The sequence below is a fragment of the Crocodylus porosus genome, unplaced genomic scaffold (assembly GCF_001723895.1).
Source record: "Crocodylus porosus isolate Cpor-Errol unplaced genomic scaffold, CroPor_comp1, whole genome shotgun sequence".
In the NCBI taxonomy this organism is placed as follows: domain Eukaryota; kingdom Metazoa; phylum Chordata; order Crocodylia; family Crocodylidae; genus Crocodylus; species Crocodylus porosus.
Window position 1 is genome coordinate 1,736,239 of NW_017728934.1, and position 14,695 is coordinate 1,750,933.

At 50.2% G+C, this 14,695-nt stretch overlaps 1 protein-coding gene across 5 annotated transcripts in view; it reads right to left on the minus strand.

Annotated features, from left to right (window-relative positions):
* The window catches only part of KCNC4 (potassium voltage-gated channel subfamily C member 4), a 48,532-nt gene extending 36,444 nt beyond the window's left edge, over positions 1-12,088 (minus strand). For 4 of the 5 annotated variants that reach the window (XM_019546262.1, XM_019546260.1, XM_019546258.1 and 1 more), the window contains exons 1-2: positions 11,172-12,088; positions 9,817-11,028 (exon numbers count right to left, since the gene is read on the minus strand). In XM_019546262.1, coding sequence (XP_019401807.1) covers positions 9,817-10,467 — 651 coding nt within the window. In that variant the 5' untranslated portion in view covers positions 10,468-11,028; positions 11,172-12,088. Of the gene's footprint in view, positions 1-9,816; positions 11,150-11,171 lie in introns of those variants that run through there. The other variant, XM_019546259.1, reaches the window with a different exon arrangement.
* Between the last annotated feature and the right edge of the window lie 2,607 nt (positions 12,089-14,695).

Here is a 14,695-nt window from a genome sequence, read left to right on the forward strand (position 1 = left end):
GTCCGAGCCCCCGAGGTCTGGAACAGCCTGCCAGCGGAGGTGGTTCAAGTGCCTACATTGAACGTCTTCAAGACACATTTGGATACCTATCTTGCTGGGATCCTGTGATCCCTGCTGACTTCCTGCCCCTGGGGTTGGGGGCTGGACTTGATGATCTCCCGAGGTCCCTTCCAGCCTGAATGTCTATGAAATCTATGAAACACATGCAACCACCCCTGCATTGAGAGCAAAGAGGACTGCTAGATCTGGTTTCACTGGAAACTCTGGTCATAGCCTCGAGCTGCTTGAGCTGGAGCTGCTAGTATCTGAAAGTCCACACAAGCCTTACCCTCTTCTACTGGGCATTGGTTCAAATCCAGCCTCAGCACTGAAGCTCCAGTGGAGCCAATTGACCCCAGGCCAGTAGAGAATCAGGTACCTAAGATAACTGATGCTATCTAAAAAAATCTAAATCTGAAGCTGTCTAATAAAAAGACCTGGCACTTGTCATCAGTTGATCCCAAAGCAGGTCAGTATCATTAACCCCATTTACAGATGGGAAAACTGAGACACAAGTGAAGAGGACTGGAACGCACCTCTCCTGCACCACAGTCTGGTGTGCCAGCCAGAAGGCCATGCGTGCAACAAACTTCCTAGGGAACATCTGTCCAAATCACACCTGGCAACCTCAGTAAAAAGACGAGGTGCCGAATAGTTCTAGACAAGGTGAGAGAGAGCTTCAAGCATGTAAATGCGCATGGCCTCACTAAATCTAAAATAGCTCTATTGAGCTTTGTTGATTTTCACCCGCTGAGGCCTCTCCTCAGTCCTTGCCCTCCACCCAGCCCCAGAAAAGTTCAGTGAACTAGGTGCCAGAAAGCTTACCCTACTCACACCCCAGCTGCTCTGCAGAGAGATGATGGACTTTGGTTTCCCGGGCCATCGATACAGAATCTTTTACAAGTGCTACAATGCAGCGTGGCTGCAGGGTGTGTCAGATTGCAGCAGCTGCCGGAGTTATGATGGAGTTTATGAAAATGGCTGTAGCAACAGTTCTGTGCAAGTGTCCATTATGAATTCAGGCTGGTATAACAGCATCAATTAAAAAAGCCTCGGTTTGCAATTCATGCAAATGCTACGTCTCTTGCCAGAGCTGATAGCGGTGCCATTCACTTCTTCAGATTTAAAAGTTTCTGATATAGAGAGGTGCTTTTTTGCTTCCCCACAAGGTTTGTAATTCTAGCGGAAGGACTTGCTGAGATTGGTCAGACCCTGTCTCGAAAGGGAGACCACGCTGGGGAGTCTCAGGTGGTTGCAATCAGATTATACTGAGGATCAGTCTAGCCAGACCTTGTATCCAGGCGTGCACACAAAAGGTGCACGAAGAGGCTGCCCCCTCTTCACATCTGCACCACCAGCTCTGAGCAAGATGATGAGGTGGAAATGGATGAGAATGGCAGAGGCAATGCATCAATTAGCAGAGCGGAGCTGATGCTGGGACTAGGGCATTAATCCACTAATTGTATATGCCCACAGCAGATACCTTCCCTTAGATGCTCCTGGTTTATGAGTCATGGCTTCAGCTATCCTTTGGATAACAAGCCCTGTTCAACATCAGGTCCATAGGAGGAACTTGGCTTTCCTCTCTAATCCTTGCTCATTAGATACCAACATTTAACCCTTTAGTTGCTAGGTTCAAAGGCTTTGCACAGCACCCTAGCTAAGACCAGTTAAGATCTGCTTCACCTTGAGTACAAGCAACTGAAAAGAGGCCCAATATAATATGGAAATCAAATGCTCTTTAGCAGAAATACTTTGTTTGGGGGTTTTTTTCTCTTAGTTAATCACACTCAGGCCTCATTCCTGCCAGGATGAGCTTGTGGAGAGTCCGTTATGCAGAGAATCTGTTCCCAAGAGCACCAGTGAGAGCCCCCAAACAGAAAAGCTGCTACCTGGAAAGCTTTCCTGTATCTTCTCCTGTCTCCTCTATAAAAAGCTCAGGCAAGCCTTTAGCTTTCCAGGATCTGATACTCTTAATATACCACAAGCAGGACTCTGTTCCCACTGGAGTTGATGGCAAAACTTCTGCCAATCACAGCAGAAACAAGATCAGACCTTGTGAGTGTTCCCTGTCTTCTGGTCAAGGGAATTGGTCCAGTTTTGTGGTTGGATCTTCTCCTGCTTTTCTGAACTATCTTTATTGCCTCGGACAGCAGCATTGCTAGACAGTCAAAAATTACAGGCCAGATCCTCAGCTGGAGTGAATCAGCCTTGATTACAATGGAGCCGTCCTGAGTCACGCCGGCAGAAGGGTTGGCCATAAACATCAAGCACTTAGTCCTGTGGATGGCTGAGAAGACCTGCAGCCAGACTCCAGGAATCCCATTCTGGGCTCATCAAGGCAAAGGCAGTGATTTCTTCTTGGCTGCCTTGTGTGGCACTGTGGATGCATCCCCCCAAACAGGAATATAGCTGTGCCGCTGCTAGGTGGCACGTGGCAAGTTGCCCCAGGTGGGGTAGGGAAGACTGGGGCCAGCACCTAGGCTGTCCCCAGCATCCTTACCTGGGGACTTTCTGGGGCTCCAGCAGCAGTGACCCAGGTATGCAGAGCCTGGCCAGCAGCTGGACTGTCCTCTGGCTAGCCAGGCTCCAGTGGTGCCAGCGTGCACTGCCTGAAGCATGCAGCACCCCACTTTTTTCTTGTAGAGGTGTTGTTTTTTTAATGCCGGGATCTCCTGGTGTCAAAAAACCCCCACTGCACTGCAAATCAGCAATGTGGCAAATGCTTGCATGTGCGGCACATGCAGTTTGTGGTGCCCCAGATAGGTCTGCAGCACCGCAGACTTCAGGTGCACGCTCGTCCGGATGTGCCCTGCGTGGCCAGCGATCAGAACCATTGAAAGGGCAAGATCCTGCCCTACAGCACACTGAAGAAGAGGATGGAGGGCATGTGCCAGCTAAAGACAGGTAGCTCTCATTCTGACCTTCCTCCCCTTCAATGCAATTATATTGAGCTACATTGTCAGTTGTGAAAATTCACATAGCACTTCTGAAGTAAATGGCCAACTCACGTTGACAGCCGACCCACAATTATTGACTTTGAAAGGAATGACTCCCATAGTGTAGCAGTATAACTTAGATCAGAACCAGGCACCGAAGATTCAGGGGTCAAAAAGAAAGAATGAGAGGAAAGGAAGATTAAGAAAGAAACAGAGAAAACAGTGCGCTAGACCCCAATTTTGCACTCTCGCATCGGCGTATATTTGAAATAACTGCTTACACAATGGCCCTAGGCTGGCTTAAGGACCAGTGCAGCTGAGATCCAAACCAGCTGCAGCAGATAGCCATCATCTAAAAACAGAAGGGTTAGATCCCCAGCTGATGGGAATCAACATAGCTCTATTGAAGTCAACCCAGCTGCTCCAATTTTACATCAGCTCATGCTGTCATCTTAAAACTTTACCTTGTAGCTGACCTTTGGGCAGCAGCAAGTCAAAGCATTTTTGAAAGGGCTCCTCTTTTTAGCTTGGTGTTTAAAAGGAACTAGGCTGAGCAAAGAGAGGTCACTCCATGGGAGAATCCAGACAGCAAAATATCACATCAGAAGGTCAAGGTTCAAGGCTGAAACCCTTAAAAGCGGCTCTTGGAATTCAGCATTCAGTTCCTGTCGACTACCATGATACGGAGAGGCTCATTGTCTGCAAACAGCCTGAAATAGTGGCTCTGAGCAACATGCTCTGCCTTGTTCCCATTGCTGGGATGTTCTGTCAGATGCCCAACCAGGGCAATTGCCCCATCCATGGTTTTAGCTACCTTACTGCTGACTGAAGTGGGAAAGGAAGGAGGCAGGGCAGCACATGGGAAGTTGTGTCCTGTCCACTGCGAGTCACTCGTGCTGGTGGCATGATTGCCTAGTACTTGGACTTGGGAGAGAGTCCCACCACTTATGATCTCCAGGAGGAGCCTGGTGGAGCCCAGGAGGACTTCAAAGCCTCCCCCAGAGGGCCTGCCAGGGCGCACGGGGTTGCATTTCAAACATCTGCACGATCTTTGAAGAACAGCTTCCTGGCTTTGCAAAGCAGGTGGAGCTTATTTTGTGGGTGGAGGTTGGAAACCTTCTCCTGCCTTTTTACCTCTAACTTTGCCCCTGTCTAGACTACAAAGCTAGAAACAGTGCCTGCTGTCCTCAAGTTACACCCAGCTCAGGGTCAAGACCTCTGCATTAAATAGTTGCCCCAGGGAAGCTGCAGAAGCCTCATTGGAGACTGGCTTCCAAACGCAGTAGGGAACAATTCTGCATCAATGCCGGGGGAGCTGGACTCCAGGGGTGAGCTCTTGGGTCTCTGATTCTGTGGGCATTGATGCTGCCCATACCCCACAGGGGAGAGAGGTTAAATACCTGGGGGAACCTTGTGGGCAGATGCTGATCCACATGCTATGCTCCAAGGGGGCACAGGGAATGAAATGCTCATAAAAATAACCCCAACCCACAAGCACAGAGCAGAGCAACACCGCAGCCACCGCTACAAGCGGAGCGGCTCTGATCTATGATTCAGCTGGATGGCACAAGTCTCCTTCCTCCAGAAGGGGTTTCTGCTAGGCCTCTCAAATCCCCAAGGTTGCTGCATGCTGTTTGTGTACTCCAGCAATTTGGCCAGATTCATTTCCATCAGGCCTCCTCGCTGCTAGGCTAATGCAGAGATAATGCAGAGCATCTAACAGGAGGTTAAGTACCAAGGGGCTAGGCTGCTGTCTTATCTCCATCTTGAGGGAAGCAGCCTGCTCTCACTCTCTCTTTCTCTCACCAGCACTTTGTCTTCCCCTTGCTTCGTCTGTGAAAAATATTAGACCTAGGTAAAGGAAATGAAAGAACCTGGAGACACGCGGTTTAGAGATGGGTGGAGCGGCATAAGCGTGTGAGATCAAGTCATACAGCAATGACAGAAATAAGACTCTCAGTCTCTCCTCCAGGGGCTTAGCGTGTTTACAGACATGCTCCAGGAGTCGGGGGGTGGGGGAGTGCTTTAATAAAAGCGCGCAGAGCGGCATGTGTATCAGCGTCCCTGCACTCAAAAATGTCGACGAGCTTTATTTAAAGCGGCCCCGCTACCGTTTTTGAGTGCGGGGACACTGATACACATGACGCTGGAGTCTGCTGGTGCGTGGCAATGCCGGTACGTCGGAGCAGCCTCACTGCATGTCTATAGACGGGCAAGGACACTGCAAGGACACTATCCCAGATAAAAGTGTGAGGGGATATTGGTAGTCTATCCGCTCACAGCTAGGTAGACACATGCAAAGGCTTAACTCCCGGGGTGTTTTTTGTCATAGCACTGCACAGCTAATTGGTCTCCGCTAGGCCATTCAATTGCTGATCCATGATAGCAGCTTCTGTCCATGCCAGGCCAGGCCGGGTTTGAACAGTGATTGAAACGGAGGGTAAGAAAGCTTGTAGCACCTGCTTGGAAACCCACCGTGGGTCTACTGTTTCTTGTGGTGTCCTCTGGATCAAACCCTTAGAAATTCATGCCAGTCCCCTGGCAATCCCTATGGAGAGTGCTTGTTGCTCCTAAACGTGTCTCTCTCCAAAAGGTCCTAGTGGAAAAGAGTTCATAGGATAATAGCTGGAGAAAGCTGTGCGGGTCTTCACATGCTGCAGAACAGCTGTGACTTTGCTCAGAAGATCTCCTCTTCCCTCCTTATCGCGCCACTGTGATCTGACGGGACTTTCCCTTCCACAGCCAGGTGCAAAAAGGTCTCTAGTGTGAGTGGGCTTGAATCTCCTCCCATTTGCACTGATTTTACAGGCTAGGAAGCGAAGTAACTTCTAACAGATACCAGGGAAGGAAAAGAACAAAGTAACCCAACAAGGTTATTTCTGGAGGGAGCGAAGAGAGAACCGGAAGCATAATGCTTCATATTTGCCTGACCGATTCCTTAACAATGGCTTTATTTCAAATATCCTCATGTGCCTCTCTCCAACCCTGGACCTGGGCAGTGCACCTATACAACTATGGGAAAACAATGGGCTCAAACTGCTTCTTTGGAAGCGGCCTGGAAAATTACCAAGCACTGTTTTATTTTGGCTCACTGAAAACATCCAGAAAGAAACAGCTGATGGAAAAGAAAGGGTCTGTGCTTCCCAGTGAACTAAATTGAACCGACTTGAACACTGACATCAGCAGAGGCAGCTGGTGGCAAGGCAGATACAAATTCCATTTATTGGTGCATTTTAACACAAATCTGAAGGCTCATTTTCTGCAGCTGATCCCAAATTACTGGTCACATCTATGAATGAAGGCTGATCAACTTGACATGCAAGGCATGGGCTAGAAGGGCAGAAATAAGGCAGCCAACACATGTTCCCGGTTGTACAGCAGCACAAGACAATGCAGCGACTGTCCTAGTAACCCAAGCTACAGTCTAACAAGTGGGAAACTGTGCCACGCAAAACGGAGACAGACAAAACGATGGCACCCTATGGCAATAGCTCTATGCTTTGTAGCAACAGACTGACACGATGAAGCAAGAGTACCACAGCCAGACAGGGAGACGGGAGGCAGCAGCTGGCTCTCAAGACAAGAAAATCAGCTGGGGTGGTGTACTGGCAAAACGGGTGCAGGCAACAGGCCTGTAGCTAAGCAACAGGCCCCTTTTAATCAGCTCTGTTCTCCCCATCCCACCTCAACCTATTTAGTTTCGTTTTGCTTCGGCCCATTTCTGAGCCGCGGAGGGTCAGGATGCATCAGCTGCCGGCTGAGGGCCCTAAGTCAAGGAGGATCCCTTATTCAAGCTATACTTGCTATTGCCCAAATTTCAGTCACTCATTCACCCCCTGGTCTCTCCCCCAGCACCAGAGTGCTGCAATGCAAGGCTATTCCCCATGAAGGACGTTCATTTGTATTTTCACCAAGTGCATAAACGCTTCTCTAGCCAGCAGCTTCTCAGGCTATGAACACAGGGCTGGATTCTTAATAGATGCAAGACATCACAGCATCACTGACTTCGTAACACTGATTTACACTGCCCCGTGGTCAGCTTCCTCATTGGAGAAGGACCTGTATGAGCTAGAGATGTGACAGCATCAAAACCCTGAGTTCAAATGCCCCCAAGCTCCCATAAAATTGCAGCTGTAGTGGGTTATACTGGGTGAGGATATAGTCTCTGTCCCACTGACTGCCCCATGCCTGGGCCACCCCACATCAGCCTTCTCCCAATAGATGGCGGGGGCTAGGAAGCAGATCCCTGACCTAGGAATCTATAATAAACATCCATGTTGTGTGACCCAAAGTAAATGGCGTCACACCTCTGTACCTCAGTTTCCCCAGCTGTAAAAGTGTCATGTGTTATCCTAAATTTTTGCAAAACCCTTGGAGACCTCAACCTGGAAAGTGTTGAGAGGCAAAGATCATTACAGCTGTAGTGCAGTACAGCTAAATGTTTCTGTGCCAATGCTAACTAAAGTCTTAATGTTATAGGAGAGAAGAAGGAAGCATTTGCAAGCCACTTGCTCAATTCCAACTGCTTTTTAGCCTCTAAGCTGCAGCAGCTCCACTTCTGCTCCTCTAGAGACAGACTTGGAGTTCCTGCACTGGGGGAGGTATTTCCAAGAGTCAGCAAGCACAGTGCCAAAAAACCCCCAACTGGATTGTTTTCTGTCCTAATCTCTCTGGGATTTCTCAAGAGCAAAGATCCCTCAGAGATGAGAAAGTGGTTTGCTTACATCTTCAGAAGCTTTTCCAAGGAAACAGATTTTGCTCCCTAAACATCTATCTTGTGCGTCTGTTGGGCTTCTCTTTAGTTGAAAGGAAACTTTCTAGGTGCAATCTCCTCCTCCTCCCGCTCTCTGGGCTTGGGTGTGATTCCTGCCAAGAGCAGGATTGGCCTTGGAAGCTGTTTTAATGACTGTTCCCTTTTACACCTCAAAACCCTCAAAAGCCAGTTTTTTAGATCCCCAGTGGTTCTTCCAATATTTTTGAGCTGGGTATGAATGACTGCATGAAGGGGAAGGGATGAGCCTGCATGGGCAGACATGGATAAAAGTGGTAGCAAGTGCGTGTTTATGGGAATCAGTGAGTGGAGTTTTGTAGATAAAAATGGAATAAGACTATATATAAAAAGATGAGTATGCAAAGGTGTGTAGGTGTAAAGGTGTACGAGTAGGATTGGGTCAGAACATATTGTGTCTACATCTGTGCTACTGGGGATGGCTTTGGATGGGTGGGAGTGTTTAATACCGACTCAAGAGGGGGTGTGTTGATATGTATGGATGGGAAGTGTACGTTGTGACAATGTGCGTTAATCCATTTGCAAGAGGGGGGTGTATGTTATGCGTTAACCAATATGCATAAACTGGAAAGTAAGTTATCTGGATATGTGCTAATGATTTAGGGTGTTAGAGTGTTAATGTATGCAGATAGACATTGCATATATGCCTATTTTAATACATGGATGAGCGGGTGTGTTGTATATATGTTGATGTGCATACATTGGGCGTGTGTTGTGAATACTGAGATGTATGGACAGGTGTATGTGTGGTGTGGGGATGTTTCTGACTGTGTCTGTTGGGAAGGACGAATGTGTACAGACAAAAGAGTGCATGTCTTGTCTCCATGTTAATGCGCACAGATGAATTGCATAGGTTGTGTACATGTTTATTGTGTTCTGGTGACAGACCAGATGCTTAACCGTGAGTGGCCATGGACGCGCGCAGCTTTGAGGGAACCTTGCCGGTGAGGTGTGCATGTTGGGTGCTTATCAATCTGTATAGATGGGTATGTGCAATGTGCATTGGTGGGATGCTAATAGATGTATAAAAAAGGGGATATACTGGTGTGTATTCAAGTGCCTGGATGGGCATGTGCATTGCATGCGTGTGTTAATGGTACGGATGTAGACATGTGCACGTTGTGTGTTAATATGTACAGATGAGGAAGTTTATGTTGTGGATATTTGTGTATGGGTATATTCTGTGTTTTTTAATATGTGCAGATGGGAGTGGGTGTGTGTTTGTATGGGGATGATGTGTGTATATCTATAATATTCGTGTGCATGGAAGTGAGAGAGAGAGAGAGAGGTGGGGATGTGTGTGGTGGTTGTGCATGTCTTCGTCAGTGTGTGCTTGTGCATGTACATGAGCAGCACACACTGCAATCTTGTACTCCCTGCTATAAGACTGTGATGTTAAACATTGTCCTCGGCGTGTAGCTACACAAAGAGCAGCAAGAGGAACTAAATAATCCTGCTGCCTCTGGAGCTTTTTTGAAACTCTGCCAGGACTTTGGGCAGACAAGGACTGTCCCTGACAATGCCTTGTCTGGGATGTGTGCTGGCTGGGGTGGGGGAGAGGAAAAGGGGATGGTGGCAGGGCAAGAGGTCTTGCAAGCTCTGAGACCGAAGCCACCAATGCATACCCATGCCCCACAGAAACCCACCCTGGGTACAGGAGGCGGGGTGGAGCAGAGGAAGTTCGAGGGAGCAGGCTGGGGAGATCGAAACAAAACTTATTCTTCTCAAGGGGGTAAGTGTGCGCAAGGGACTCAAAACATCCTGATGGGGGAAACGGACAGGTAGAGTAAACTCTTCCCAAGCACAGGGGGAAATGAAGGAGGGGAACTGATGCAAGCCAGGAGGGGAGATGAACGGGGAAGCAGTGCATCCCCCAGAGAGGAGGTGCAAGGGGGTGGATCCAGTGCATCCCATGGTGGGAGCCAAGGAGGAACCAGTGGATCCACAGCAGAGTCAATGAACTGGGGGGGGGACCAGTGCATGTGCATGACCCTGCAGCTGCTCCAGTCCCTCCCCTTCCCCACCCAGGGGGGTCATTCGCAAACTCACCCTTGCCGCTGGGGATGAGTAGGGATCTTCGAAGAGCGCCCACATCTTGGGCTGCCAACTGCGACAGCATCCTCCCCCTCCTGCAGCTCCAGCAGCCCCTGGTGGCCTGTCATCCATGCCTAGGCGCTGGAGGGTCATGTCCCTGCCCCCTTCCTCCTCTGGCTCCTCTCCCCCTGCTCCTCCCCCAGGCTCAGGGCTCTCAAAGATGTCCAGCGCCTCCTCGGCATCCCGGTGCTGGCGGTAGGTCATCCAGCAGCAGGGCTCTACGTCGGTCTCGTCGATGCCCCAGTAGGTCAGCTCCTCCTCAAAGAGGGGCCCGCAGATGTCAGCAGGACAGTGCAGCTTGCCCGTGCGGTAATAGTTGAGCACGTAGGAGAAGATGCCAGGGTGGCGGTCAAAGAAGAACTCGTTGCTCTTGCCATCAAAGTCAAAGTTGCTCTGGGCATCGGGGTCAGCCAGCCATGCCAGACGGGTGCCGGGCAGGGTGCGCAGGGTGCTCTTGTAAGTCTCATGCCTGGTCCCCCCTACATTGATGGTGATTTTGTCCGACTCTTCCCCCTTGCCCATCTCCTCCTTCAGGCATGTTTTGGAGGGTGGTTTGTTCCCAGACTTACGCCCACGGTACGATGAAACACACACCGAGCTGATCATAGATTTAGGTGGATGGGAGATGCCCTCCAAACACCCTTCCTCTGGCAAGGAGCTGGGAGGGAAGAGAGGTGGGGGAGAGCCAGGGGGGAGCTCAGATTTCTCTCTCCCCAACCTCAGATGGCTCTGCCCGGTGCTTGCCTCATCGAGCCCTCTCGGGAAGAGGGGGCTGCTGTGCACAGGTGGTTGCTTCAGAGGGAGACGGCAAAGGAAGGAGATCAGATCTAAAGACCCAAGTCCCCTGCTCCAAATCCACCAAGCAGCAACAAGTAAATCCGCACTGGGGAGAGAGCAGAGCAGCGACGGAGGGTTGTGCCGCTGCTCCACAGCCGGGACACTAATAGCAAAGGCACTTTGATCTCTTCATTAAGGGAACAAAAATCTGCGTGTATCTCACCGGGGGAAGAGGATTCACAAAACAAAATCTTGAGAACAAAAACAAAATACTTTTTCTCCTGCTGCTGCTGCTGAAGTATCTGCCTCCCCCCTTGGCTCGTGTCAGTGGCGCACACACACAAAAAATCCAAAACAGACTCTTTCCAAAGTAGACTTGAGAGCTTCACCCTGGTTCAAAATAAATTTGAAAGTTTGAAAGAACCCGAAGGGAAACGATTCAAATCTACACCGCAAGACGAGCCCTCTTTACTTGCACACACATGCATGCACACCACACACAAATACACACACACACACAGAGCTATCGATACCTGGTCTTGTCTATATTTAGAGTGTTTCTTCCCTTGTGTTATATTTCCCTCCACGAAATACCGTGGACTAAACTGTTTTCATGCACTGGCTCCTGCCTGCAAGAGAGATCCCTGCTTATTCCGCTGATCTGGGAAGTAGAGTAGAAAGCACATCACCAGTTGCTCCTGACCAAGGCAAAGGTGGCGTCCCCAAAATCAAGAGGGACTGGTTTTGGTTTCCTCTATGGCACCTTCATCTGCTTTCAGACACTCCATAGAATCCGCTTCCCATCCGAGACCACCAGACCCATGGGGACACTGGCTTTATTTTGAGAAAGAAACACACAACTCAGAAAGGATGGATAGATTTTCCCCTCCAGGTGAGCTTCTGACCCAAGGCGGGCCCTTGGGACACTGCAGGGCCTCTGGGCGGTGTCAGTTTTAGGTCGAGGAGATGTATGCACCCTTGTCAGCAGACTTGCCCCCTCTCTCTGCCTCTCCTCTCTGATCCAGGGTTGGGTTTCAGCACCAAGCCGATCTCAGTAGCATGAATGGGTGGGATCTACAGGCTGGCTGTGTATCAGTCGCTGGCGGCTCACGATCACTTTTTGCATCGGCAGCACGGAGCGGGGGTACAAGCAGAGCTAGGTCGCAGCTCAGGGGCTGGTGCAGCTCTCTCCCACCCCAAGTATCTTCTTGCATCACCTGGCAGGTGCTGGCTCCTGGCTTCACAGGCTGGGGGCACAGAGATCTGTTGCTTCGTTGCTTCTCTCTCTCTCTCTCTCTCTCCACCTTCCCAGGCAGGGATCCAGCAAGGGAGGGGTTCTCCAAAGGCAAGTGTGCGTGTGTGTCTGCGCGTCGGGGAAGGGGGGACAGCTCAGAGAAGCAGAGGGCTGCTCCAGGGGGAGGGCAGAGGCACATCCATATTTTGGGGCTGCTTGGGAAGCGCCTCTTGCTGTTCGTTGCTTTTACACTCCGCTCCTGGCTTTCCACTGAGTGGTAGCTCAGCCCCTCTCTTTTCTCCTCTCTGAACTGATTAACCCTTCCAGCACTGCACTGCAGCACAGCTTGCTTTGTGCCTCGATGTTTATATGCATTTGTCAATCCATCCGTTACCTGTCAACCTAGCCATCCCCACCTCACCCTCCTCTCTCCAGCCCCATCTGCCTATCCCCACAAGCATCTGGCTAGCTAGGCATTATCCATTAGCTGCACCCTAATGCCATCTGAGGCTCTCTAAACACTCATTCAAGAAAGGTTTGGATGCTTATCTTGCTGCGACCCTTTGACCCTAGCTGCCTTCCTACCCCTGGGGTAGGGGCTGGACTTGATGATCGTCAAGGTCCCTTCCAGCCCTAATGTCTATGAAATCTTTACTAGCAGTGCTTCAAACCTTGGTCCACAGAGATGTAGCAATAGAAGTCTCTGCGTTTCACTGTTGGTGAATGCAGGAGAGAGATCTGGAGAGACCTGGCTGGGGATAGGGAGCCAGTTGCTTGCAGAGCCATGAATAGAGCCTACGCTATTGTACAAGGTCCTAAGCTCTACCCACAGCTCTGTCTCGCAGGCAGATCAAGAGCTAGTTACCATCTGGGCTAGATCCTCAAGTGGGATCCACATCACTCCACGAGGGTGCAGGATAATATAGTCAGCTCTCTCAGAGGACATATCCTCTCCATCTGTTCTCCCTGATGCACTAGCCTGCCCTGGAGAGCTAGCGCGGAATGAGACTACCCGAGTCTGTTCACTTCTGCACACCTCCTTCCCTTCCTGAGCACAGTATTTGTGGGGTTTTATGGACCAGTCCCCCTTCCAGAGCATCTGTCAAGGGTCCATAATGTGCACAGCAAGTTCAAGGAGCTTTCCAATGGTGTCTGGGCTAAGCATCTGCCAGAACCCAAGGACAGGATAACCAATGGTCCCATAAAGCAGGGTCCATCTAGTAGCAAGCTCTCATGCCTGAAACTGCTCCTTCCTGGAGACAGCTGTGCTGCTTGATGTCACATGCCTAGGATGAGCCCTCAAGCAAGCTCCCATTAGGTGGTTTGTAGTGACTGCCCAGGTAGAAGACTTCAGACATTTTGGGAAAGGGAATAGGGGACAAAAATAATTTCCAAGGCCAATGCCCTGTGTACTGGAGGTCAGTGTCAGCTGCATGGTGTGCCTAGGCTGGCCCACTCCACAGGACCTTGGGTGCTCGAGCCACACGCAGTGCCGACATTCTGGACGCAGCAGGCCAGCGCAAGGATGTCACTCCTGCCCCACCCAAAACTCAGGGAAGAGAGTTGACTGGAGCCTTCCCCCAAGCTCAGTGGGGTTGGGATCAGGCCCACTGTCACAGTAGAAGTCCAGAGAAAGGCTCTCATGGCTCTTCTTTCTTGGACTGGAGGCAGGATGGGGAGGTAGGGGTAGGGTGAAGGACAAACTCAGGTAGTGGCTTCAGCTTCAGAGCTCCTTGCTTCTGTCCCTGCTGCTAGTCCAGCCAGGGCTTTGTCATGGGAGCTGAGAAGCAAAGCAGCAAGGATCCCTCCTGCTGCAGCCACTGCAGCTCCCCGGAGTCCATTCAGTGGCATCCGCAGCGGTGACTTCAGGCCCAGGTCCACATCTCCGCAAGTGCTTAGTGCTGCAGACAGACACTACTAGTTCTGCTGCCCCGGGCATCCTCTCCACCCCATCATTAACTGCTTCTTGCATGGGGTGAATGGGCTTCTGCAGTCTCTCTTTGCATATCCAAGGAGGGATGGGTGTAATCGGATGCTTATCTTGCTGGGATCCTATGAGCCCAGCCGACTTCCTGCCCTTTGGGCGGGGGGCTGGGCTCAATGATCTTCTGAGGTCCCTACCAGCCCTAATGTCTATGAAATTTGGCACTTTGATGTGACAGAAATATGTTCCATTACTTTTCTGCTTGATCCACAGTTAAAGTACTAAACCCAGCACCCTTCCCCTACAGTAGCTTGGGCACTGGACTTTACGTGTCAGCCCCACAGTGGTAACCCAGATGGTTTAAGTTGGAGATCTGGCTCTTGGTTTCTTAGACTGGGGAAATTGTTATTAAAAAAAGCAAACTCTACTGCTTCCCTGCATAATAAATCTATCATAATAGATCAAATCTTGCCTTCCTTAATGCGAGTCTGGCCAGAATTAAGTAGCAATGAAGGCTGTAGGGATGTGACCCAATGCTCAGATTTTACATTTATATAGTGCCTTTCATCCCCAGAGACCTTGATGTACTGAGCAAAGCATATCCTTCTAGCATCACTAAGGTGCGGCCACCTCCGGGGTGGCAGGTGAAGTGCCCAGCCAGATAAATGACTCCCATGTGGAGAGAAAAGAAACTTTTAGCCAATGATACCAGTGCAGACCTGTACACTGTTCAAGAAGGCCATCAGACCCTTAAAGTGTCCGTGCAGAAAGATGGGACCCTGGTGTACAAGGCCTCCTCAGAGAGAGACCCATGTCTGGAGAGAGCTCAGTTTGGCTCCAGCAGGAGGCTGAAGAAAAGCATTTTATTCCTTTTTCAGTTGGGAAGAAGTAAAGCTGAG